The sequence below is a fragment of the Vidua chalybeata genome, chromosome 13 (assembly GCF_026979565.1).
Source record: "Vidua chalybeata isolate OUT-0048 chromosome 13, bVidCha1 merged haplotype, whole genome shotgun sequence".
NCBI lineage: Eukaryota > Metazoa > Chordata > Aves > Passeriformes > Viduidae > Vidua > Vidua chalybeata.
In genome coordinates this window covers 8,759,084-8,783,658 of record NC_071542.1, presented here as the reverse complement: position 1 = coordinate 8,783,658, position 24,575 = coordinate 8,759,084, and the positions used below count along the sequence as shown (strand labels likewise).

At 37.6% G+C, this 24,575-nt stretch overlaps 1 protein-coding gene across 1 annotated transcript in view; it reads right to left on the bottom strand.

Annotated features, from left to right (window-relative positions):
- Positions 1–24,575, bottom strand: part of MYO5C (myosin VC) — a 33,967-nt gene that overhangs the window by 2,666 nt on the left and 6,726 nt on the right. Inside the window, exons 8-39 of the mRNA XM_053954957.1 lie at positions 23,936–24,043; positions 23,301–23,407; positions 22,407–22,672; positions 21,912–21,993; positions 21,450–21,590; positions 20,665–20,790; positions 19,966–20,049; positions 18,948–19,082; positions 18,518–18,615; positions 16,927–17,013; positions 16,725–16,836; positions 15,590–15,801; positions 14,811–14,976; positions 14,316–14,462; positions 13,616–13,780; positions 13,296–13,389; positions 12,665–12,728; positions 11,449–11,629; positions 10,779–10,872; positions 9,906–9,969; positions 9,739–9,819; positions 9,169–9,349; positions 8,239–8,332; positions 7,432–7,483; positions 7,071–7,236; positions 6,733–6,820; positions 5,949–6,044; positions 4,846–5,000; positions 3,639–3,728; positions 2,323–2,473; positions 1,636–1,918; positions 458–632 (exon numbers count right to left, since the gene is read on the bottom strand). Coding sequence (XP_053810932.1) covers positions 458–632; positions 1,636–1,918; positions 2,323–2,473; positions 3,639–3,728; positions 4,846–5,000; positions 5,949–6,044; positions 6,733–6,820; positions 7,071–7,236; positions 7,432–7,483; positions 8,239–8,332; positions 9,169–9,349; positions 9,739–9,819; positions 9,906–9,969; positions 10,779–10,872; positions 11,449–11,629; positions 12,665–12,728; positions 13,296–13,389; positions 13,616–13,780; positions 14,316–14,462; positions 14,811–14,976; positions 15,590–15,801; positions 16,725–16,836; positions 16,927–17,013; positions 18,518–18,615; positions 18,948–19,082; positions 19,966–20,049; positions 20,665–20,790; positions 21,450–21,590; positions 21,912–21,993; positions 22,407–22,672; positions 23,301–23,407; positions 23,936–24,043 — 4,145 coding nt within the window. The remainder of the gene's footprint in view (positions 1–457; positions 633–1,635; positions 1,919–2,322; positions 2,474–3,638; positions 3,729–4,845; positions 5,001–5,948; positions 6,045–6,732; positions 6,821–7,070; positions 7,237–7,431; positions 7,484–8,238; positions 8,333–9,168; positions 9,350–9,738; positions 9,820–9,905; positions 9,970–10,778; positions 10,873–11,448; positions 11,630–12,664; positions 12,729–13,295; positions 13,390–13,615; positions 13,781–14,315; positions 14,463–14,810; positions 14,977–15,589; positions 15,802–16,724; positions 16,837–16,926; positions 17,014–18,517; positions 18,616–18,947; positions 19,083–19,965; positions 20,050–20,664; positions 20,791–21,449; positions 21,591–21,911; positions 21,994–22,406; positions 22,673–23,300; positions 23,408–23,935; positions 24,044–24,575) is intronic.

The following is a 24,575-nucleotide window of genomic DNA, read 5'->3' as shown; positions in this document are numbered from 1 at the left end:
AAGCATTATTATGACATTCTTACTGATATTTAATTAAAGTTTCAGTAAAACATTTTACAGTAAAGAGAGAATTTTGACTTGTCACCTACTGAGTTGTTACATATATGATGATTGCTATGACTCATTTTGAGAGGTGTCAGCAGATCAAGGAGATACAGAAAAAGCTAAATTGATTAAGGAAACAATAAAAAAAACCTGTGACATACTAAAAAAAATACACAGTGGAACAAAAATGTGGGATACAACAAAGCATGAAAGCATTCACCAGGGGAGCAGTTAAAATGCTCAAAACAATCAGGAATAAGGAGTTAAAATTTCAATTTAACAAGTGAGATGTGGGATGCTGAGGAATGCTACTTTTACGAAATGAAACTCCAACAGCTTTTTGCAACAAATTATTTTAGATAGCTAAGATTCTGCAATCAGTGCTGCCAGAAGAAAACACATAGTTCATTACCTGCACAGTAGAAAGAGATGTGCAGTGTTCACATATTTCCTTGGCATCATCATCTGTGATCTTTTTAACCTGAAGGAGCCAGGCTGCTTGAGACAGGGGCTCCAAAGTTTCTTTGGCATTGCTGCTTTGAAGATTCTTGTCCTTAAGCCATTCTTCCAAGTAACTGATATTACATCTGGGTTAAACCATGAACAAAGAACACAAATGTCAGGTTCCCCTTGACGAGCAAGTTACTTTGAAGACTGCTAAAGAAGAAATAGACTTTTAATGTTGTGTTCAAATTAATATGTTTTACATTAAAAACAATACCTGCAGATCATAAAAATCAAACAAATAATAGCTTATTTAACTATAAATTAAATCCTTGTTATATTTAAATTCTTATTTTTTCTTCATTGTCTATTTTTTAAAGCTTGGCTAATAGAAAGCGAGTCATTAGTTTAGCTGTTGTTTCCAGAAAATTACTAACATATACTGGCATTGTCTACTGCACTGTATGGCATTAAAACATTTATTTACAACTGAGCATGTACAGGAAATGAGAACAATCTTTGCTGTTATAAAGCAGGGCCAAGCTTATAAATGATGATCAGCTTTCTTCTAATAATGTTCCCAGAATGGGCCAATATTTTACTGATTTTCTGTCACCTGAGCCTGCAGAGTGACTAATGGAAAACAAATGCACTGTTTCTTCTGCAAAACAGTTAGGAGCATGTTTCCTTGATGCTTGCAACAGGAGAGATTTTGTTCAATCTACACCCTCCAAGGCTCTGTCCCAGTGCCTATCCCGTCACAGAGCATGAAACATGCAAGTCAGCTTTTGTAGCCCTGGGACACTGCACCTGTTCACTATGGTAAGAAAGAATTAAAAATACTGTTGGTCACATCACGGATGAGCTAGCATGGAAAGAATCCTAACCATGTCTGACTTTAAGCTTCAGACTGTAATTTTCTCTGCCTTTTCCTCCACTAGTGTTTCCATGGAAAGAACAATTTATAGTTGTCATGTTGAGAAAGCTCAGCCCAAAATACAAAGATTTGCTTTTCCAAAAGAATAAAAACAATTGGCTACTTCCAGTAGAATGGTCACAGAATATCCAGTGACTAAGAGATAAAGGACATTACATACAAGTATTAAAAATTCATTCTCAGGCTTGTTGAAACTTTACTGGCTTTACCTTATCTGCATTCCTTTTCTACAGGAGCACATGTCCTTGCGGAGGAAGAGGCTATTGAGGGTGACAGCTCCAATCAGAAAGAAAAGCTGCTTCACTGCCTGCTTTAGGAGCTCAGAGTCCAAGCCATTCTGACACATAGTGCTATAAAAATAGCTGAGCTGCTGCAAGATAGAGGTCATAGTGTAGGTATCCGTGTCATCTATACTAGAAGAACGTTTACGGAACCCCGTAGGTTTCAAGCCAGAAATTCCTTGAAGACTTTCATATTCCAGCATGCCTGGTACTGAAATACAACAGAAATTAACTGATAAAATCAAAATTCCTGAGTCTCCTTTCATTTACATTAATTATTGAACAAAACCTACTTTCAGGATATTTTAGAAGTTAATTGTTACAAGAAAAATAAGATACTGACAAAGGCTTCCGGAGCACACAATTTTAAAAAAGCCTTTTATTTTTGTATGATGTTGCTCAGATTTACAGCATCCCAGACTAGGAAGTTTTGAGGAAAATGTCTGGGAATTTATGATTCAGTGAAATTTGTATGTGTAGAAACCCACATGCAGGAACACCTAAGTGTAACTATCAGGAGAAAGGAGTCTGTCCCACCCTCCACCTCCCTGTGTAAGCTTTCTTCATATGCTTCACAAGCTACATTTAGGTGCTCTTGGATTGCTGTGGTCTTACCAATCATGTGCTGAATGTTGTTCTCCATTACAATAATGAATTGGTGATATATTTGAATGGCCAAATCACTGAGAATTTGTCTGTATTCTGAGAGATCAAAATGCTTCAAACAGTTCTTATTCTGACGTGGAGTGTTATACTTCATGAATTCCTACAAGTGAGTTGTAAATACAATTAGAAATCACATAATGTGGTAATTATAAATTGTTACTGCAATGTGTTGGAGTTATTCCATCTCTGGCTGAACACAGTCTCAGAATGAGTCAAAGCTAATTTCAGTGGGTGCTTTCTGGGCTTAATTTTCCAGTTTATGCTGACGTTTGCTCTGCTCCTAAAGCCAAAGGAAAGACACGCATAGATGTCAATGAACTTTGGAGCAACTCCTAGATCTCTTAAACAGAAAGCAAACCCTCCCTGCTCGCCTCTTGTCTCCCTACCCACCCCAAAAATACCCCCTAAAAACATAAAAAGGCCAACAACGTAGTTATTTCAACTACGATGGCTAACAAAAACATTTGCATCGTATTGTTGCAAAGGGATATGATTTTTGGACTTTTCATTAGCAAAGTTCTGACTTCAAAAGTCTACTCCAAATCCTAACCTGTGTGAGGTGTTTAATATTCATTAGAATGTAGATTAAAAGCAAATTCTGGATTCAGAGCTTTCCCTACTGCTGCAACCCCAATTACAGAGTGTTGGTAATGAAGTTTAACAGGTTTGGGTTCTGCGTGAGGCCGCTGTGGCCACGAGAGGAAGCGTCTCTGAGCCCAGTTCAGGCCACCCAAGTCTATAAAACCTCTTAAAAATACAGTAAGAGTTTCCAACAGAAAAGAAGTAAAAGAAACTTGAATCTCAGGATGAGATTTAGCTTAAACAAGCAAGTGAAATAAGAGAAAAGCCCAAACAGTTTATTGTTTTGCTTCTTTCCAGAGGTTTTCTTCTATTTTGGTAGCAGTAAGTATTTGAATGGCCATAATTATAAAATAGTAAAGCTGTTTTATATACATACACAGTCGGATATCTGAAGTCCAGATCAAATTAAACTTGTGTGGAAAGATTCAAATTAAGTAGCAGTTTCCATGTTATGGCTTTAACCTACTTTAGCCCTTCGATGTTTCCTTCATTTCCCTTGATCCATTAATTCTATACTGTCTTATTATTTGTATAAGACACAACACCACTGCAGAGCAATGTGAATATATAAATACTTGTAAGGAACACTCGTGAGCTGGTGAATAGTTATTAATTAATGCTATTTTAAATTTCAATTAAAATCTGTCAAAAGTAATGGAATTATTTTATTAAATCAATCCTACCTCTTCCCCACTGTACTGCTTCAAACAGTTAAGAAAATAATATGTGTTGGAAAGCCAAAAGGACAACATCTCAAAGTCTTCTGAATGTTCCTGAAAATGGTAAGTAAAGCAGTCTTACTTACTATGGTATTGTCTCACAAAGTTAATTCAATAATCAAACTTAAGACCATTACAGCATTGGTAGAAAAGAGCCTATCTATAGCAGAAGGAGCACAGAGCATCTGAAAAGTGCTGAACAAATCCTGCTCTGTTTTCAGGCTAACACATAGCAAAGACCCCTTTTTTGTTTAGTAAATACTGCTTAAGTATTCTTAAGTGACAGGCTAAATAATAAGCCTGAACAAACAGTTTTACAACTCCTATGGACATGTAGTGTGCTGGAGGGCTTCCTGCAAAGAAGAGTGCACAACACCTGCATTCACAAATGAAACTGAACTACATACAAACACAGTTCTAACTACCTATCTCTTATTTGTATTAGCTGAGTAAACACGAGCTTCTCTAATGGATAAACTGTGCTATAAATTTGTTTGTGTACAAACTTATAGGCATTCTCTGTACAACACGTTCAACTGCATAAACCACAGTCCATTCCTGCCTGTGCTTCCTCCCCGTGTCTGGTGTTTCATTCCATTATAAACCCACAATAAACCATTCACAGAGCTGAATTTGTTATGTATACAGCATAGCAATTTTAGTTTATAATTTAATTTTGCACACTGGCTAGCAATTTGATTTTAATCGTTTGGGTTCTAGTGCTGCAGTACAGATGACATGTTGAATTACACCAGCAGCCAAGCAGTGCAAAAACCTCCTCAGAGTCCACTACCAGCTTGCTGCCAGACATACCAGCTTTCATTTCTGTCCCTCTGACTTTGATCAATGCTGAAAGCACAGGTGCACTTCACCTAATTACCTACTCATTGTAAAATGTAAAATACTTTAAATTATTTTGTCAAAACATCTTCAGATAGAAATAATTTATGTTAATGCATTCTGTGGATTCGGTGTTCAGCACAGCAGAACCTGGAGACTTTACAGGGATGCTACTACAAACCTCAAAAAGTGTCACTAATGATTATCATTCCCTTCCAGGAACATCAGCACATGGAAGTGTTGGCATTCCCCAGGTACCACGCATGCATCTTGTAAACCTTGTGTTTAAAATCAAAAAGCACAGTACAGTGCCATCACACATAGCTCCTACCTTAACAACCTGTTTGATGCCATCAATGGTTACATTCATGAAAGACTTCAGCATGTCAGCATCGTTCAGGTAATCTGCATACCTCACACACATGAACAGGATGTGAGCTGGAAGGCCAGGTATCATATTAACTACAACTCCACGTGGCTTTAAATCTGCATGGAGGGGAATCATCTGGTTTATTATGTAAAAATCCGATTTTCAGTGTATCATTCCAAAAAAGAAAAGCGCCATCCTGTTCCTTCTGCAGTGACCAGTCATTTGATAACTGACTTACTGGTGAATAGCTTGTTTCTGACAACTTCTGTAACAGTATTGCTCACATACGAGTATTAATTATATTTTCCTGAGGGGTAGGAGAGTATTGTAGCAAATTCTAAGGTCCAGCATGTCTATGCCAGGCAGGACAACTTCAAAAAGCAAATTACATTTAACTACCCACTGGATGACCCACCAAATTCCAGCATTGCTTAGGACCACACCTTTCTTCACAAAAATATTAACATTCAAAGGAGAGAAGGAGGTGAGAATAAAAGGCAGGTGTTGTTAATTTAATAATGGTACAAATGTACATGGAAAATTTGGCAAATTCACTATTAATTGTAAGCTAATGAGAAAAGCTGGTTTGGCAGCAAGACTGATATGTAAAGTAGCTCACATGAAGGACAAAATCCTTCTACAAGAGAAACAGGAAGTACAGCTCCTTTCAGTGAAGGGAAGACACGGCAAGGAGAGACAGGAGAGTAACCATCACATTGGATATAAGCACAGTGACTTACAGACTTAGTAGATGATCAGGAAGAAAGTAAAGTCAAGTCCCTGGTGTGCTCTTGGGATTTATAGCTTTAGAGGTGGATAAATAGTAAGAAAGATAACAGAGTCAGCATTATGTAGAGTCAGAGAAATTATGTTTATACAGATAAAGCACTTCTGTACTTGAAATATCTGGTACTGGAAAGAGAGCAATACAAATTGTACTGGTGGTAAGAGAACGGGGAAAAAGGCAACTTTGAATGAAAGTGAAATATGGCACCGTGTAGTTTTTGTTACACTGTTCTGAATATTGTTGATGACTTATAAAATTCCAAGTTTTACTAAAATACCGAGGATCAGATTCTGAATGATCCTTTCTTCATCCTCTCTTTTGTACTCCATCATTCCAATGTACTCTTTGGGCACAGTGGGCACATGGGCTTCAGCTGTCAAACACAAAAGCACTGTTACTTCCAGGTTAATGCTTAAGCTAGTTGTCATATTAGAACAAACTACTGGAGAAAAGCAGTTTTCTCTGTAACAAAGAGAGTACAGGCCCTATCCACATTGATGTTCTTATCTTATGGCTCCAAGCATTTTAAGTAACATTTATATTATTATTGAATAGCTTCGCTGGATTCAGTGGGATTACTGGCAGTAATAAGAAAAAATAAACAGCAACGTTACATCTCTACATTAGATAACTTTGCAATGTTTTTGAGAGCATCCCGTAGTGAAGAATTACTTTGTCTGTAAGAGCTTTGTACAGACTAGCTTCACACCAGGAGTCATCTGCCACTTGAAGTTCCTTGTCAGATGCAGAACTAACACTGTTGGCTCAGAGAGTTTGTGAGAGGGTGAGCATTAACTGCTGTGGCCAGGACCTTTCCCTGTGCCTTCATCTTTATCATCTCGACCAGGTCCCCTGTGTGCCTATGATTTAGCTGGGGAAAAAAAACAAACCAGGAAAGGACTTTGATGTAATTAGTGTTGATGATTCCCCTGGCATATTTTTCTGAGGTATTAAGTTTCTAACTCCACCCCAAACTCCACCTTTAAAAAAAAATATTTTTTCTTCAAACAGACACCAAGCATTCAAAGCTATAAAACAAAATAAATCACATAATATCTTACATTTTTCAATAGTCTTGGTCAGAGTTTTGATCTGATCTTCTAATTTCTTTATTATCCTGTCTTTCATGTCTAGCTTTTCTTCAAGATCCTGTAACAATCGAAGTCAGTGAGTTCAGAGTAAACACAATTAAAAAATGTTTTCTACTGCTTCATGTTATTGCCACAATTAATATTATGATGTGGTTTTACTTATATTTGCGGGAAGAAACAGCCTCATATGTTTTTTTCTCCCTCAATTACTTGAAGAAACATCCTATCCATAAAAAAAAAATCATAACTTCATTCTTTTTATCCTGCATTTCAGGTACAGTTTCTTAATGACAATTTCATTTCCTCACCATGTTTTCTACAGCAAGTCGAGTTGTCACTTGCTTTATCTTGCTTTGTAGTTCACCCTGGATTTCATCTTGCATCAAACCATTGCTCAGCCCCTCAGTTCCCTGGATTGTGTCCTTCAGACTCTCTTTTTCTTTTATGTCTGCTTCATTCTGGGCCTCAGTAGTTCTAAAAATAGGTAAGAAGTCTTGTCTCTTAATCTTTTGTGAAAGCACAGTCAGATCATACTTGTCCATTAGTTATTAACTGTACAAAACACTCTAAGGCAAATCTTAAGTGGAATGTAATTTAAGAGTTTAAGTGACTCTTTTACTGCATCTTATAGTGACTACATTTCTTATTAAAAAAAAAATAAAAAATTACCGTCTTTGTGTCCTATCCCGTTCCAGCTCATAATGCAGCCGATTTGACATCTCTTCCATTTTTAAAATAATAAATGGCAGCAAAACCCAAAACAAAACAGAAACAACAAAATCAAAGGTATTTACTGTTCAGTACTAGTATTCAGTAAATCTTTCATACACTCATAGTTTTGTTTCATCTAATGAAACTGAATGACCTGCCAGATAACGTGTCAGAGAAATATGTGACTACTCCATACCACACAGAAAATTATATGGGATGAAGAATTTTGATACTACTAACTTGAAGTTGGCAGAAAAACTACTCATAAATTTTATATTGGTTGCCTAGGAAGACACTGCAGTTACAGACACTCCAAATCCTCAGCAGAGTATGCTTTCCTAAATTGAGAGGAACTATTCCCTCCGTCTCCCACTCTGTGTTTTGCAGCATTCTCTTAATTCTTCCTCATAGAGTATGCCTTAAGTTCCAAATGATCTTTCCTTTGTACTGTTTCCAAAGGACATACTCCATTTCACATATTCTTAACAGAGCCCTATGGAATACATTTGGAAACTTCCAAACCACAGAACTGAATGACCTCAAAAAGGTAAAAAAAGCACATATTGGCACACATCTTATTTTTTCAGAAGAGAGATAACACATATTTTTCATTGCATTTCTTCCATTTTATTAATAAGAAAGTAAGTAATAAGGGAATGAAGTCATGACGGAATATTAATTCAGCTTTTAGAAGTTCAGTTCCAGGGAATTCCTCAAGTTCACCTCAAACAACTGAAAGACTGGGGACCATAATGGGACCATTACCTTTCAATTTTATGGTCTGCTCTTGAAGACGGTTTTCAAGATCTAATTTTTGATTTTCAAGTTCAGCAACTTGCTGCTTAAGATCTGGGATTACCTTTTAGAGAAAAAGGAGATTTGTGTATTTCAGCACCTTCCTTCTTTTCAAATCCCTGCCGTAGTTCCTAAGACACCCCATGACCCTGAACTGCCAACAGTCCAAGCCAGAGAGAGGCTCTGGGGAGGTTCTGCTGCCTGCTTGCCTGACTTGTTTAACTTTTCTGAAGGCACTTGCTGCTGGCCACTCTCAAAAACTAAATACTGATCTAATCAAATTGTTGGACTTTCCCACTACTACCATTGTTCTGTTCCAGTTTAAAGGAAATTACACTATGGCTTTAATTTCCCTAGTTCAATTAACAGTGAAAAAATCCCCTCAACATTCCATAAAACAGTTACAAAAATAATATCATAAATAACTTTTATTTTCAACTTCTGTAACTCTGTTTTGAAAACATTTCTTTGATTGTTTTTCAGAAAAATGACATAGCATATGCTATCTTCTGAAACAACACGGGTTCCTTGTGTCAGACAGTTTTGCACAGCACCAGGTGTCAGGCTCTGCAGCCTGCCTGTAGCTGGTTTTGGAATGTGTAGCTGCCCTCTGGTGGGGAGAGCCTCAGAACTTTGAGGAGGCTTCTGAGAAAAACCTCAAATCGGGTTTATGCAAATGAAAAGGCAAAAAGTCTCTGCGAGGCTGCCCCAGCAAGCTGGACACTCAGACATAAATTTGGCTGTCTCCTTACACACTACCCCAGCAGGCAGGGAAAGAGCCTCAGGCATGTGCCACCTGACATGGCCCCATTTGTCTGAGCCTTGACATTTCAAAGACATGACCACAATATTTTGAGAGCTACAAACACATCTGGGTTGTACTTCTGCACCTGGCCTTACCAGATTTTCTGAAGTTAGCCTGCTAACTTCAAGCCGAATGCCATCATTTATGTCATTTTCCTCTCGGAATAATTTTTGTAGATGATTAATATCTTGACTAAGATGTTCAACTTTAAAGTTCAAACCTTCAATCTCCTTCTCATATATTTCTTTCTGAGACTGGAAATGGCTTTCCAATACTCTGTTAAAACAAAAAGGAGAAAGAACATGGCAGATGCAGAACGACCTTGATTAAATGGGTCAAATTTAATAAAATGTGAAAACAAAGTACTGTGATTAACACAGAGATATTCCATTACATCACCTGTGCATTAAAGGAGTTGAAAGTTATGCATGATATCTCAGAGGAAACACGTTTTCCTGACTGACACATACACACTTATCTCACTGGCTTGGAAGAAGTTTATTCAACTGATTTTAAACTGCTCAGCTCATCATATAATGTAGTGCTTGTTCATTTCCTTAACAGAAGTTCAGCATTGGAGTGTAATTTTTGTTACCCACTAATCTTTTGATTTATCTTCTAGGTCACAGCTTAGAGTTATGGAAACACTGAAGAACTGAACTAACCTTGTGGCTTTTTTCAAGCCCTCGTAAGCAAACCACAGTTCTCCATCCTCATTTAAGTGTTCCAGATCCTCTGTAGAGAGTCTGGAATGCAAGGCAGAACCATTAGTGTGCAGATGACCATAATGCATTTCTTAAGCGTTTTCGAAGATGCCTCAGAACGAAATTACCTGCTTCTTACATCTTCAAAATCATAACTTTCAAGAAGCTGCTTTGTAACTTCTGACATCTTTTCTGGAAAAAAAAAACCCACAAAGTTTATAAAATTCATTATTTTCTCTGCATGTTTCATTATAAAGATCAAACCATCCTCTTCCTAAATCTAACAAGGTTCTTCCCTGGTACTCAGTAAATATATCTGATTTACCAGAGGAACCCCATGAGTTCACTCAGTTCTGCTCTGGGATATGTAGGAGCATTAGGCTGATGTACAACCAATACTGCTTTTTTCCTGAACTTTCAGTAAAAAGTTCCATCTTCCTAGTCTGAATCTGGGCAACTCCTAGAGCTGTACAGATGATTTATCATCTTGTGCTAGGTTACTACATTAAATGCTGCAAATACACGTTTGCTCTATGACATTATTATCATTAAACAAAGTTCACAATAGTAGTGCTTCTTAAGTACATTTTTCCAAAGAGAACCCAACTCAGCAAGTTATTTAAGCATATTTGACATAATTGGACCTAGGACAAAGGACAGGATTAATGAAAACTAGATAATGTATTGCTTACACGTATTTGGGTCACTTGTTAAACTCCAAGTGAAGTTTAAATTTTAGGTGAAGTTTAAATCATTCATATTTATTTCTAAACACAAAGGAGAAATGTCTGAATTCAGAGTTTCCTCAAAGGGGTACCCCAGAGCTCAGTGCTCAGTGACCACTTTGTACACTGTATATATATGGATGGATGGAATTAAACCACCATGGGATGGGAAAGAGAACTGGAGTTCTGTCACAGCTGACGTCGAAGAGATCAATTTCAACTGGCCTGGCTCTACTGCAGTTAGGAATTCTCTGCACTGTCTGGTATGAGGCTTACCCCTCAATTCTCTCTTCTGTGAGTGGGCCTGCTTTTCAACATCCAATTTCTGTGTCTGAAGAAGTTCGATTTCCTTTTGCAACTCAGGAATTTTCTGAATCAAACAGAAATCATATACTGACACAAGGAGTGGATGGCAAGGGCTGAGTATCAGATAATTCATAATTATAATTAAGAACAAGTTAATATGGTGAAAAACTTAAAATGTGTTGTGTTTAAAGCATCTGGTTGTCAGGCATCAGAGCAGAACAGTAATGTGAGGTACTGAAAAAATATATGTTTGTGCCATTGAATTGACTTGGAGAACAAAAATGTGACTTTGTACTTAAGGTTCAGTTTATAAACTACATGTATGGCAAATCCCCTGAGAAACTAATACTCTCTCAGGAAAAAGGAAAGAAAACAGATCTATATATTTAAATTTATAAATATTAAAGCACAATTACTCTTGAAAACATGCACTTATTACTGTGAGCAGCAACTTGCATTGTCTACTACATGAAAACAATGCAATATAGTGATGTATCAAATACAGCTTATTAACTACAGCTTCTTCTAAAAATGGACTGGAAATAAAAAAATTAGTGAAGATAATCTATAAACTAAACATGCACATTCTCCACTTCCTTTCTCTAGCAAAGACTCCAAAATGAAATGCATCATGCTTTACCTGTGCTTGTTTTGTAAGCTGTCCTACTTCCATTTTCAAGCCGTCCTGAATGATAATTTCTTGCTGAATTTGTTGCTGTAGCTGAGTTTTTTCTTCTTTCAGAATCTTAATTTCTCCCTTGAGCAATTCAATCTCCTTTTCATAGTCCTGCTTCTGGTTTTGGAAATTTTTCTCAAGTATCCTAAAGAACACAATGAAAAGGTAATTTTATTCATCTACATTTGTAAGTGAAAAAGTGGGCTTTGCTTTAGCTTTAATTTGAAGGACATGCTTCCTTGAAGAACACTTAAATGAACCATAATTACTTGAAAATGCTATTCTACATCCTCAGAACCCACCCACATAATGGATGATAATGGGAGGAGAACATCCCTATATTTTCTTACAGTTTTAGTATATTTAGTTTTTCTTTACAGTTTCTTACAGTTTACAGTATCTTACTGCTGGACTGGCTTCCAGCATCACACAGGTAATGAGCAAACCAGAAAAACTAGCAAAAGAAATCCTCTTAATATAGTCTGAAGTTATTGGCAGCTGAAATCAGACTGAGCTGGAGCACCACAGAGCTTCCAGCCCTCAGGAGCAGTGACTGATTGCTCTCTTCACACTTCAGAGAACAGCATTTCTCTGGTACTGAAGGTTCTCTGTCTTGGAGTGGAAAAGTTATTGGGAAATAAACACTTGACCCAAGAAAAGCATGCTGAAAGCAACAGCTATTTGTTGATTAGTAACAGGATTTTTACTGCAAATTAAATACCTAAGGGGGGGAAAAATCTTTTCCTTCATATTTTTAACTGAATGTCCTTTACAAACACTGCCTTTCCCTCACACTGAATCCTTCCATTCTGTCCTTTCATATTCACTTCTCAGGAGTTCTGACTGGCCATCAGCTGCTCTTCCACTCCTGACCAAATTCTGAGGACATCTCCAAAGAAACCATTACAATCAGAGTTGCCTTTCAATTCTCAGAGACACATGAAAAGACACGAAACTGCAAGAGCAAGAACAGTCTGATTTCCTGCATATGACTCACCCACAAACAAGAATGTGCTTTTCCTAAACTCTGCATGAACTCTTCAGTACCAGCACTAATGCCCAAGAACATGGACAGATTTATAAGTGATGTCAACATAATACATTTGCAGAAGGAAAAAGAAAGGGAGGGAAAGAGAAAAAATGAATGCTGTTTCAAAGAAATAACATTCAGATTACATACATTCGCTGGTTTTCTTCTTTTTGTACATCATTGAAGAGTTGCTGTGTGAGGTCATCCATTTTCTCTGTCAAAAATATTTTAATATTTCAAAGACCTTCATGCAATTGTGTCCATTTATTAAAAAATTGTGACCACAACGAGAAGCTTTGTTTTAGTAAGTAATCCTTAACATACTCTGAGGCTGAAATTACTCTCTCAAGTGCCAAAAATTATCACAGTATATTTTACAGGTAATTCTATAGAAACAAAAATATTCTGAAGCACCAAATTGTGCATTTATTCATGTAAAGTATACTTGATCTCATGTGCTGCCTGTGTCCTTTGAAATTAGATTCCTAAGAATAGTGTATTAAAGGAAGCAAGGATGAAGCTACACTTTGAAGTAATATATGTGTATATAGGACATGTAACAGGAGGAGAGCTTCTGCCACTGAAAGAACAAATTTAACTATTAAATAAAAAGAATTTGCACACCTGTGCTACACATTCTAAGCAAGAGAAGGACCAACCTTCATTTTACTATAATTTCAGCATTTATATTGCTTTTATTAGAACAAAAGTAATTTATTTTTGCTGAAAACCTGACTTTACCCCACTATAACTCCTTTGAAACTCCCTTTAGTTATTGTACCTTTCATTTCCTCAGTTTTTTCTTGAAGTTTTATTTCTAAGGTCTCCTTCTGTTCTTGTAATTCTTTATTCTGATTCTCAAGTTTTAAAATTTTCTGTACAGGCAAAAAGTAAGCAAAATATACAAATTACAAAGGAGGAAGAAATAGGTCACAGAAGATCTTACATTTTAAGAAGCATAAATGGACTCTCCTTCTTTCCTGCTGCCTCCCCCCAAAAGAGTATAGTTACTTAGAAACTCTCAAATCATACATTTGATAAATCCAGTAACTGAAAGCATCATTTAAAAATAAAAGCACACAGATGGCAATTGAAATTTACCTGTTCACTGTCCTCTTTATATTTTTTCCCTTTCTCTTCATATGTTCTCTTTTGAGCAGTTAATTTTTCGAGTTCTGATTCAAGTTTCTGAATTGTATCCACGTCATTCATATGAGCTGAAGCCAGATTGGTCAACCGTTCCAGCAAACCATGATTTTCTCTACTCTACAATGAGCATGACAGGATAAAAGGAAACAGAAAAATGCACTGAAACTGTTCCATAGAATTTTAAAGGGAATACCTGACCTACTTCTGTTCTCCATCCCATATCAGTCATAATTATTTCAACCCAGGACTGTTTCCATCAACTAGATTAAAACTACCATTTTAAAGACAATTTGGCTGGCTCAAAAATAAGCTGCAAAATAAACATAATGTTGAATTCCCCAAAGTTAAAAAATGTGTCTCACACGCCCTTCTTCCTAACACTAACAACCCCATCCAGAGACTGGATGGACTTAAGAAACAGTAAAAAACCCAGAAAGATAATTGCAGACTCTTCTGATTTGCACAATTAATCCAAAATACAAGGAAACCCCAGATGAGTCTTTCTACCCTGGGTGTAGAAAATCTAGTAGTTTATTATTAAGGACCTCAACCCTTACATATTCTCCTGTCTTCTCAATTCAACATCTTTGACTAGAGCAGATAGCATAAAAAAAAAACTAGTACAAATCAGAAGCTGACTGCTTCCCCTCACCTGCTCTTCTATCTTTTTCTGCAGCTGCTGAACTCTGTATGAAAGCTGGATATTCAACACAAAGCGCCGAATGTTCTGGAACCGGCGCCTGGCGAGCCACGCTCGGGCATATTTCTGGAGGACCACAGCCTTCTGCTCTTCACGCATCTTTAAAACAAAGTATTAGCACCTGTCTGTAACCAGCTCAATCCACATCAATTATAACAGTCTGTGAGACTACAACACTGGTGAGGACAATGCAGCTCACAGAAATATCAAAATACTGAACTATCCAGACTGCAGATGCATTTGAGCCACTATAGTCATCACAGTAAGTGGTCTGCATCCAGCATAAACCAGACAGAGACCTTGGTAAAAACCAAAAAACCAGAGCAGACATACGAGAACCAGACAAGCAAAAGGTAAAGTATTGGGAGTAACTGCCATTGTGTTAATCTTTTTTATAGAGTACGAGTTGTTTCCAGTTACTGAAAGAAGATGTTTGATAGGCTGTACCTTCCGATACTTTTTTCTTGCTAGAAATCCTCTTGTGTAAGCTTGTATTGTTACAGCAGCCACATGGATGAGCTGGCAAAGTCTACGGACGAGGTAACCCCGACAGTATTTCTGAATAATGATGGCTGCCCATGTTTGCTTCAGATTTCTTGCAGTTATAGCTTGCCTTAATTCAAAAGACAATAAAATTTACTTAGGTCACATTGGATTTCTCATGCTCATTGCCTTGGTCAGTCAAATTATATAACACACACAGAAAAAAAGAGAAGATATCAAAACCAGGCATCCATTATCAAAAATAGGGCTTGTTCTTCAACCAAAGTGAGAACTTTTAAATGTGTCCACAAGCATTTGTTCTGATGGTCTCTTTATGAAAACCTCCAAGCCTACACAGAGCCATCTTTCAGTCTGTTTTGTCAATGCCTGGTGCACTTTCTTTGCAATAATTTGTCCATACTAATCCGTACACCCCTGATTTCTTCTCTGGCTCTGAAGCTCAGCAGAAAGCCCACCTGGGCCATCTATTATCAGCTCAGGACTGAGCTCATGGGCAGACAGGCCTCTTGGGAATCTGGCAGACAATGCTGGAAACCTGTTGGGGCATTTCTCTCATACCAGCTGAATAACTTGAACACGTTCAGGTTCATAACTACAATCAAGAGGAAATGGAAATAAAACCTGGATTGCTCTTTCATAAAAACGACACTTGGGGCATTAGCTGGACCTCCTGTGTGCCTCAGACACCCCCAGGAGCCAATGCCCCGCCCGGCCAGGCGTACCTGACCGTGCGCTGCCCGCGGAAGTACTGCTGCAGCGTGAGCGCCGCTCTCCGCATGCCCAGGAACCTCCTCCGCTGCAGCCAGCCCCGGACACGCTTCTGGAGCAGGATGCACGCCTGCCTCAGCTTGTCTGAGCGCAGCTTCTCCAAGTAAGCAACCTGTCCCGCTCTGAAAAAAATTTTGGTTCTCCCAAACTGATATTGGTTATGATCCTGAAAAGAGAAAACAGTACGTATGTAGGTATGTTAAGTTTCTAGTTTATTTTTGTAGACCAGATATTCTCTTCCTTCTATAAATTGCCACTTCAGGCAATCTCTGTTTCCATACACAATTTTCCTAAATAAGAATATCCTCTTTACCTGCTTAGGAGTATGTAGGGGGGAAACACACTTAGCAGGAAAGACACAGAGAGCTACATCAAAAGTTGTACACTCATGATCTAAAATTAAAGGTAGGCTCTGGACTTATCATCAAGGCCTTAAAAGCAACCTCTTCACCTCCTCCTGCAAGTCTGGTTCCATGGGCTCAGCAGTATGAGCAACTTTTGATGCACGTTTCTAGCCTGGAACCAGTGAGCAAAAACTCAGGGTGAGGCTGCTTTTAAGTTCCAGCTCTCCCCCTTGGCCTGTGCCAGAGCTACTCAGCAAGTGTGCCTGTGTTTGGTGTCACACATCCCTGAATCTGAGCTCAGTCCTGGCGTGCTGGCTTGACCAGGACCAGCCTCACCACCACAGGCTCATCTAACAAAGAGAAGCAACGTGAAAAAAAGCAAATTTTTGAGCAGCTCTCCAATATGCTGCATTCCACCATCAAAACCCCTCTTGTGCTTGTAACACTTGACAAATGTATACCATTTACTGTTTACTGGTTTATAAACACAGGATATCTTCCATTTTGCAAGTGACAATATTAAGCACAGAGTGGTTAAATTCTCTGTCTACGGCCACATCATGACTGTCACAGCACAAGGTTACTGACCCACAAGCCTGTGTACAGCACAGTAAATCAGGAAAAAGAGTAATAATAAAAAACAGTAAATAGCTTTCCTGTCTGAGGAGAGATACTACCCTTGACAAAAGAGACCTTTTATTGCTGATACATGCTGTAATACATCTACTGGTTGGTGCAAACCAACCTGGATCAGCCTCTGCAAAACAATCTTGCAAATCTGTTTCTTGTCATTTATGGAGAGTTCCTGCTGTGTCATGAGAATGCTGTAACGGCTGAAAAACTCAATGTAAGTCCACCTGGAAAATTAGAAATTAACACATTAATTTAATTAACAGACAACTAGGTATTTTTTGGCACAGGAAGGCTCACAGGAAGGCTATCCCTACCTGGATGGGTAGCTCTGTGCACTAATCCGAATAGTTTCCAAAACACCACATGCTCGCAGCTGCTGAGCAACTCTCTTGGAATCAAACCTAAAAAAAAGCAGTGTTATACTTTACATTCCTGCTGGGTTTGGCCTGCTGTAATAATTAGAACCATTCTACCAACTGGATTTGTATTTCTGCTCACAGGACACAAAGCTCCCTGCTTCCTATATAGTATCTTACTCCATATCACTTATTAAAAAGATAAACATATAAAAAAAAAATCTGTGTTTTCTGTTTCTTTCTCAAAACCAAAGGAAGGCTGCATTTTTTTCTCTTATTAAAATTCCTATTTCCTTTCAGTATTAACTGTGACAGTTCACAGCAGTAAGTGGTAAAGAATAGTTCCACTCTCAACACAAAACATGCACAGAAATAAACCCCCTCAGCAACCCATTAGGAAGAAACTCTTCTCTAGGTATTCTTTAGCCCATTCATTATCAATTTGCTCACTAATACCTGTGTTCATAATTATAAACACAAGGCATGGAAAGGAAAGGCCCTTTCCTGTTCTGGACCAGAGCTGGTATGCCCACAGAGCACACCACCAGTGTCAATTCAGTACTAGCCAAGAGACCCCTGTGGCTGGGAGATGATTACAGTGTTCTTTCAGAAGCTCTTGGTGCACTCTTCCAGTCTAATTCTGACATATTTTTACAGTATCCAAGCAATTTCTGCTCTCACTGCAGAATCATGAGAGCTCACTGCAGTGATAGTGATATAATATCATCAGTAACATGTTTTGCATAGAAAGATTTTGTCTGGCTACAAGAAAATGAATTAATATACTTAAAAGACTTAATTTAGAATCAAAGCTGTCCTCTTCCCTCCTACTCATATATGATAAAGGCTTTAATTTCATTTGTCAGTGCTCTGCCTGCCAGCTGGAAGTTGTGTAACTGACACCAGAGTGCTTCCACAGGTCTGCCCACAAAAGAGACCAACAGCTGCATCAAAGTTAACTCCTACTCACAGGTTAGTGGTTATCAACCTGGTCATAGGAGTTATGAAAATTATCTGCCACAAATGACTGTATTAAAACATTATAATGTTTTTCCCCCATAATTTTCCACATAAAAACTGGGGAAAAATCTGGGGCTATGTTCAACACTGTTCACACTTTTTCTGACTTGTAATGCTCTTTTAAATGTTTCTGCAGACAAAAGGGAATTTCACAAAGAAAATGACATAGGTTTTTATTCTCTAAATATGAACTGGGGTTAATCCATACTGCATAAGGGCAACACACCTATACAAAATATTCATCAACTTAAACCAAAGGAGGAAAACCATTACCCTAAAAATGTTCAGACAAATACCCAAGCACTAGCATCTAACTGGAAAAATACTAGGTTAAAGGATTTTTAAGGTAACAATAACGATACTTAAACATTCAATTTTTATAAGAAGACAGTATTTTTTTCAAATTCAGCAATCTGGAAAGGAAAACCATGTTCTGTATGGAAAGTTTCTCAAGAATAAGAGTTTAGCTTGCTGACACACCACTGCAGTGATACAGAAAACCACAGCTGAGCACAACTAACATACTTACTCAAAAGGCAATTTCTCATCATTTGGCTTTATGCATCTCACATAATGAGGAGTGGTTGCATTGAGTGTCACCATAAGTAAAGACAAAGAATTCCGGAACTGGAAAATACCAGACGTAAGAGTTTTGCTAATGAAACATTTCAGTAAAAAGTCAAATCTTGGTCTTTTAGTTATTTGTTAGGTTTTGGCTGGACACTGGGAGATAGGGTTTAGATCTTAAATGCAGGAAATTGAAGACTGTGGCTGTACCAAACAGCCTCCTATATATAAAATAAACACACCTATTATACCCAGACTGGAGCACTGCTCTGTGGCTCTTGCTGTCCTGAAAACTGGACAGTCCCCCATGAATAGTGACAGAATCCAGTCTCAGACTGCCCAGCATTTCCCAGAAAGTACAAACACCACAGAGCAGCAGGTTTGTGCAGTACCTTACTGCCCACAGTCGTCCGGAGCTGTTTGTTGGGTGATTTCAGAGCAGGTCTGGCAGATTTGATGTTTATAGTTGAACTGAAAGGCGAAACGGACACTGGACTGTCTTGAAAAAAATTTGCACACAGATGAAACTAAAAGTGTGGTGAAAGAGCCAGAGTTAAACACTGTGTAACTGCAGCATGATTTTAATCAAAATTACATTTACTATAACATAAAATGCAAACCCCTTAACATTTAGGCCAAGTATTGCAGGATTTTGAACGGGGTATCAAACAACAATTGAAAAAAGAGCTGCAATGATTCTCAGTCTATTGTGAAGCACTCACACATTTCACACACAAAACTCAACATCTGTGAAAGCAGCCTGCAAAAGCTATTTCAATATAAGCAAATACAGACATAAACACAGAGCAGAGCTAAAAATAAGAGCACTTAAGGCTGTGTTTTCACAATATGCAATTTAAATTATGAATATATTTTCAGGTCAGATGAAGTTAGCTTCTTAAGGGTAATCCTGAAGTCTCAAGGCTATAGACTTCAAAGGGACAAGCAGATGGGAAGTGGCAGGCACACATAAGACACCTGATGTTTTCCTTGCCCTGGCATTCTCTTTATCTCTTTTTGAAGAATAAACAAAGTCAGTTGTTAATTATAAACTACCTATCAAAGCTGCATGTAATGACTACAGGAGAAAAAAAAAAGAAAAGCTTTTCAGTTACAAGGATTACAAAATGCTCTTGAAGGGAGATATTAAAAGAAAACCCCAACATAACTAGCAAAGTAAATGCACATATACGAAGGAAGTTGAACACTGTGTTTTTTCATCTTGTATATTATTTAATGATAAAAATACACACTTGTATAATACTAAATGAATTAATAAAAATTAAGACTAAACTAATTTATTCAACCTATTAAAAATCTATAACAGAAGAAACATTTTAAAATCAGATCTGAATTAATTCCAGTAGAATCAGGTACTCAGAAGATTAATCATTATTGTTTGTCACAAACCTTACTCTCTTTCAAGATTTCAATCAATACTTCGTGTACTGTATCTCTGTTTTTTTCCAGAAATCCTTCACATTTATATTCTACCTGTGCAAACAGGTGAAATCATTAACTTTTCAGCAACACATAAACAAACAGTTGGCAAAACAATAATTTTTACTCTCCCAGTTGTGGTAGCCAAGAGCTCTTTATTAATCTCCAACACGATGGCTGAAACTCTGCTTTTCCCAATCCATTATCTCAAGATTACATACATGCATCCTGCAAATTTAGAAGCAGGACAAACTGCCAGAATCCAAATCCTTCTGCCTACATTAGGAACTTCTTTCCTCCTTTCTTCATTATTCTATGATTTCAAATCAAGGCACCAAAAAGGAATACTACATCTGAAATGTAAATAACTGAGACTAAAATGTATATGAGCTACAACTGTAACTGCTCTATTTATACATTCTATTATTTTTCTGCTTTTTTATCTTGATGATTTATGTTCTTAAATTCATTCTCTTAAGCACTTCTTACATTTAAATGGCACGTTACAGGCAGTATTACCAATAAACAAATAGCACTATGTATTGGAGATCAATTTTATAGAAGTTCCAAATAGGTGTGGTTAATATTTCCTATTTCCTAAGTTTGTTTTTTTCTGAATGAGCAACTGCTAGAAACACAAGGAACAATACTGGGTTGTTTACACTCTACCTTATCAGCAAAGTGTTGAATGATGAAAGAAGTGTTTGACATCCTTGGCTTTTCAAAGAGTGCATTTTTATTGACAAAATTATTATACAGCTTTTGAAGCCAGTTTTCATCTTTTCCATGAGGCAACTGTAAGAACAAGAAGGGCAATCTCTTTAATGGGGCTGTTAGAGCAGCAGAGCTGCTGACAGTCAATAAACACTCTGCATAAAACCCCTTCAGTGAATTACAAGGCCTGATAACCAGCTTTTGTCTCTTCAGACCCACCAGTGGCTCCCTGTAGAAAAACATTTTTGGAAAGAAGGTTGTATTAATCCCAAAGGTTTTGTATTAAAAGTAGTGATTTGTAGACTAACTAAATTTAAAAAATATTGCTGGAAGAGCCCTCTGGGGTCTGAGCAGTCCAAATTCCAGCTTGGAGCAAGACTAGCAGCAGCAAAGTGCTGCTTGTCCTCCAGTGCAGGAAGTGAGGAAGGATGAGGATCCCACTGCACTCCTGCCCAGCCTGCTCCAATCCTGCACTGCCCCCAGGGATGAGCTCCAGCTGCTGCCTTACTTCTGGCTAAGCTCTGAGATCCACTTTTAGGTTCTTAATACTATAAGAGAAAATAGAGTAAGTAATTTACAGTCAAGATTGACAAATAGAGGGCAAACATTCATGTTCATTTTCTGAAGAAAATGCTCTATTTCCCATTGAAAAGGGTAAAATATGGATTACAAGCCCCACTTGTAAAAATCTATATAGTTGTTGGTTTTTTTTTTCTTTTAATGAGCAAATATTAAATTACCAAGCATTCTTCATCCAGAAGTTCTAAAATTCCCATTTTAGCTTCAATAAGGTCAATGACAGGCTGGTTGTCATAAAAGTCTATTAAAGTCCATGGGATATCTTCCTTCATATATTCTTCTTGTTCAAGTTTAAAGACATGCTGGATTTACAAAAATTATGAAAACATAAAGAAGGTTACAATTAAGGGAAAATAAGTACAGTGTCTGCATGTGCATAGTTGTATACATAAGATAGAAAAGATTATATTTTGGAGTATATTGTATGTCTGTCTGAAAAAAAACCTTCTAAATTTTCATTTATATATATGCATACCTATGCTTACATATAAAAATAAAATACTTTTATTTATTAGCGGATAGTCGCTATCCAGAAATATCCATCACTCAAGCACAAATAGCATTTACTAATATCCACCCTGAAGCAAAATAAGACAAAGAACTGTAACAAAAAAAGAACATACCAGGTTAAATTGCTGCTGTAGTTTTTCATTAGCATAATTGATACAAAATTGTTCAAAACTGTTCACATCAAACGTTTCAAATCTGAAACACAATTCAAAGAAGGAAAAAAAATCCTTTGACATCAAAATCAAATGGCAGCATCCCTGAAACTCTCTGGAGATATCCTAAAGTTTCTAAGACAATTAACTAATGGTAAGACTAATGAAGATGCTAAGGAATTTCAAAACTTCTCTAAAAGCTAATGTTACCAGACACAATAAAGCTAAAAAATCCAGAGTTAAATCTAAAAGTATCATATCAGAAGATAATTTTAAACCTCATTCATAAAAAAATATGGTATTTATAGTAGCAGAGAATTTCCACTAATCTGGGTGCTAAAGAACTTACATGACCATGACCTTTTAGTAAAACAAGCCCCTCCAAACTCATTACCAGCACAAGAAAGTGCCTTCTTTACCTACTCCAGAGAAAAGGCACTGTTTCCAGATTCTTACCCATAAATATCCAAAACACCAATGAAAGTGTGTTGCTTGCCAGGGAACTGCAGAGCTTGGTTAATTCTTTCCACAATGAAGTCAAATAAATGGGAGTAGATCTTCTTTGCCAGAGCATCCCTGGCATTGACAGCCTGGGCCCTTGTCATTGGCTTTACCACGGTCTCGGAGGTGGTGACAATCTTTCGGTGGCACAGCCACCGGGCCATTTTGTCACAGTTTAAATCCAGAAGCTCACAGAATATTCTGAGATGTTTATCTTCCATCTTTAAAGAAGACCAATAAATATTACTAGGGTACATTTAATTCTTTAACTGTTTAATTCTTTAACTGTGAAATCCTTGCGCTGCTGACACCAAACGATGATTTTTATTTTAAAATATTTACTTCTCTATCTGGCAAAATAGCAAGATGAGCTAAACAAATAATACTGGATAGAACTCCTGATATAGGAGAGAAAAGCTTGGACTGGATGAGATGTTTTGGACTAAGACACTGAAAGTAAGTTACTTTGGTTTATTTTTAGGCATTCTTGCCTTTCAGACTTGCATAGGTTGCTGGGACACATTCTGAGCAGCTTTGACTATGCTCTGGTTCCTGCATCCTGCAGAGAGTTCCAAAATGGACTTTCCAGCAGCTGTGGATCAATTGGATATGGAGTACTCTTAGCCACATTTTGCCTTTTGTTAAGACTTTCTGAAGCTGGGCACAGAACAGCATCTGTGTGAGCACTCGCTGTGATTCCACACAGATGGAGATGGAGAAATCAACCAAGTTTAGTACACCAGATTTAATGCTGCTCTGAGCCCCAGATATGAGAGAAACTATTGCTAAAGCACTTCTGGCATAAAATAGAATAGAAAATGTTGGTATCTGAATAAGCTACTTCCTTACACTGATGGATGATCTTTCATCTCCAACAGCTGCTACTTCCACATTGCCCAAGTGCAGGATTGCTGCCAGCATTTTAAAAACATCCATCTGAAAATCCCCCTTCAGACCTAAAAAAACATTCCTTGATTATTTGAAATAAGCAGAAACAGCACAATTAATTAAACCAGAACAATGCTGGGTTACTTGCTTTGTTGTGCAGCCAAGAATTGTACAGCATCTCTGCAGAGTAGGATGCAAATCCTTGGTTCTGCCAGTTTTCTGCCTGTCTGATCCGATGATAGATTGGGCATAAGTTCCTGTACCTCCCCAAGTGCCAGCTCAAGTCTGATTTAGCTTTTACATAAGCTTTTACAGGAGCAAAGAAGCTTCCGATTCCACTTCTGTCACAGCACATTAGCTTATGGGCCAAGAAGACTCCAGCCCTCAATGCTTCTGACCAGTAACAATTAACACCAGTTAATTGCTAATTGCTCCTGCCCAGCACTTCAAAAACAGACCAACACCACAATGGACAAGCTATGAAAAAAACTAATTTGGTAATTACTACTAACATTTTGGATATTCCAGAAACAATCCACCTTTGCCCATTTCAGGGAAAAAAAAAAACAATTGAAAATGTATCCCCAAGAATTTACCCAGTAAGGCAAATGTCTTCTGAGTCTCCACCATATTTGCTCTGTCATCAACTCCTTCTATTACAGTGCTGCCACCCATTCGTGTGTAGTTAAATTCTTCTGCACTTCCTGTAAAAAAGAAGCAAATCTTGTAATAGTGCAAAAATTAGGGGCTGGGGAGAGCCACTTCTTAAAACTTTTGAAACACAAAAAAACTAAAGATGCTGTCAGATGACAATGTTTCAGTGACGAGCTGGAGGTCCTCTTTTTTTTCTGAGGGAAATCCATGTGCCCAACTCAGTTAAGCTGACACATATAAGTATTCATAATTCTTAGAAATCTTAATATCCATCTAATAAACAAATTGGAATGGAGACTGTGTAAACATACACCTAAATTCTGCTTCTCCCAGCTTCTCTGTAGATAAATGAATCAAGTCCCTAAGCTGTCATAGCATCTGTCACTAGAGAAGGTATGAGAATAAGATTTCCAAAGACACTCAGGTACTTGATCATCTACTATTTGAGTTTCCAGGGATTTGCTACCAAGTTCAAAACCAGCAGGTTTAACAGCTAAGTGACTTAAAAACACAGGTCCTGTTTTAAGGCTGTGAGATTTATGCTGTAATGCACTAAACATCCTAGCACTTGCAAATCCAGCC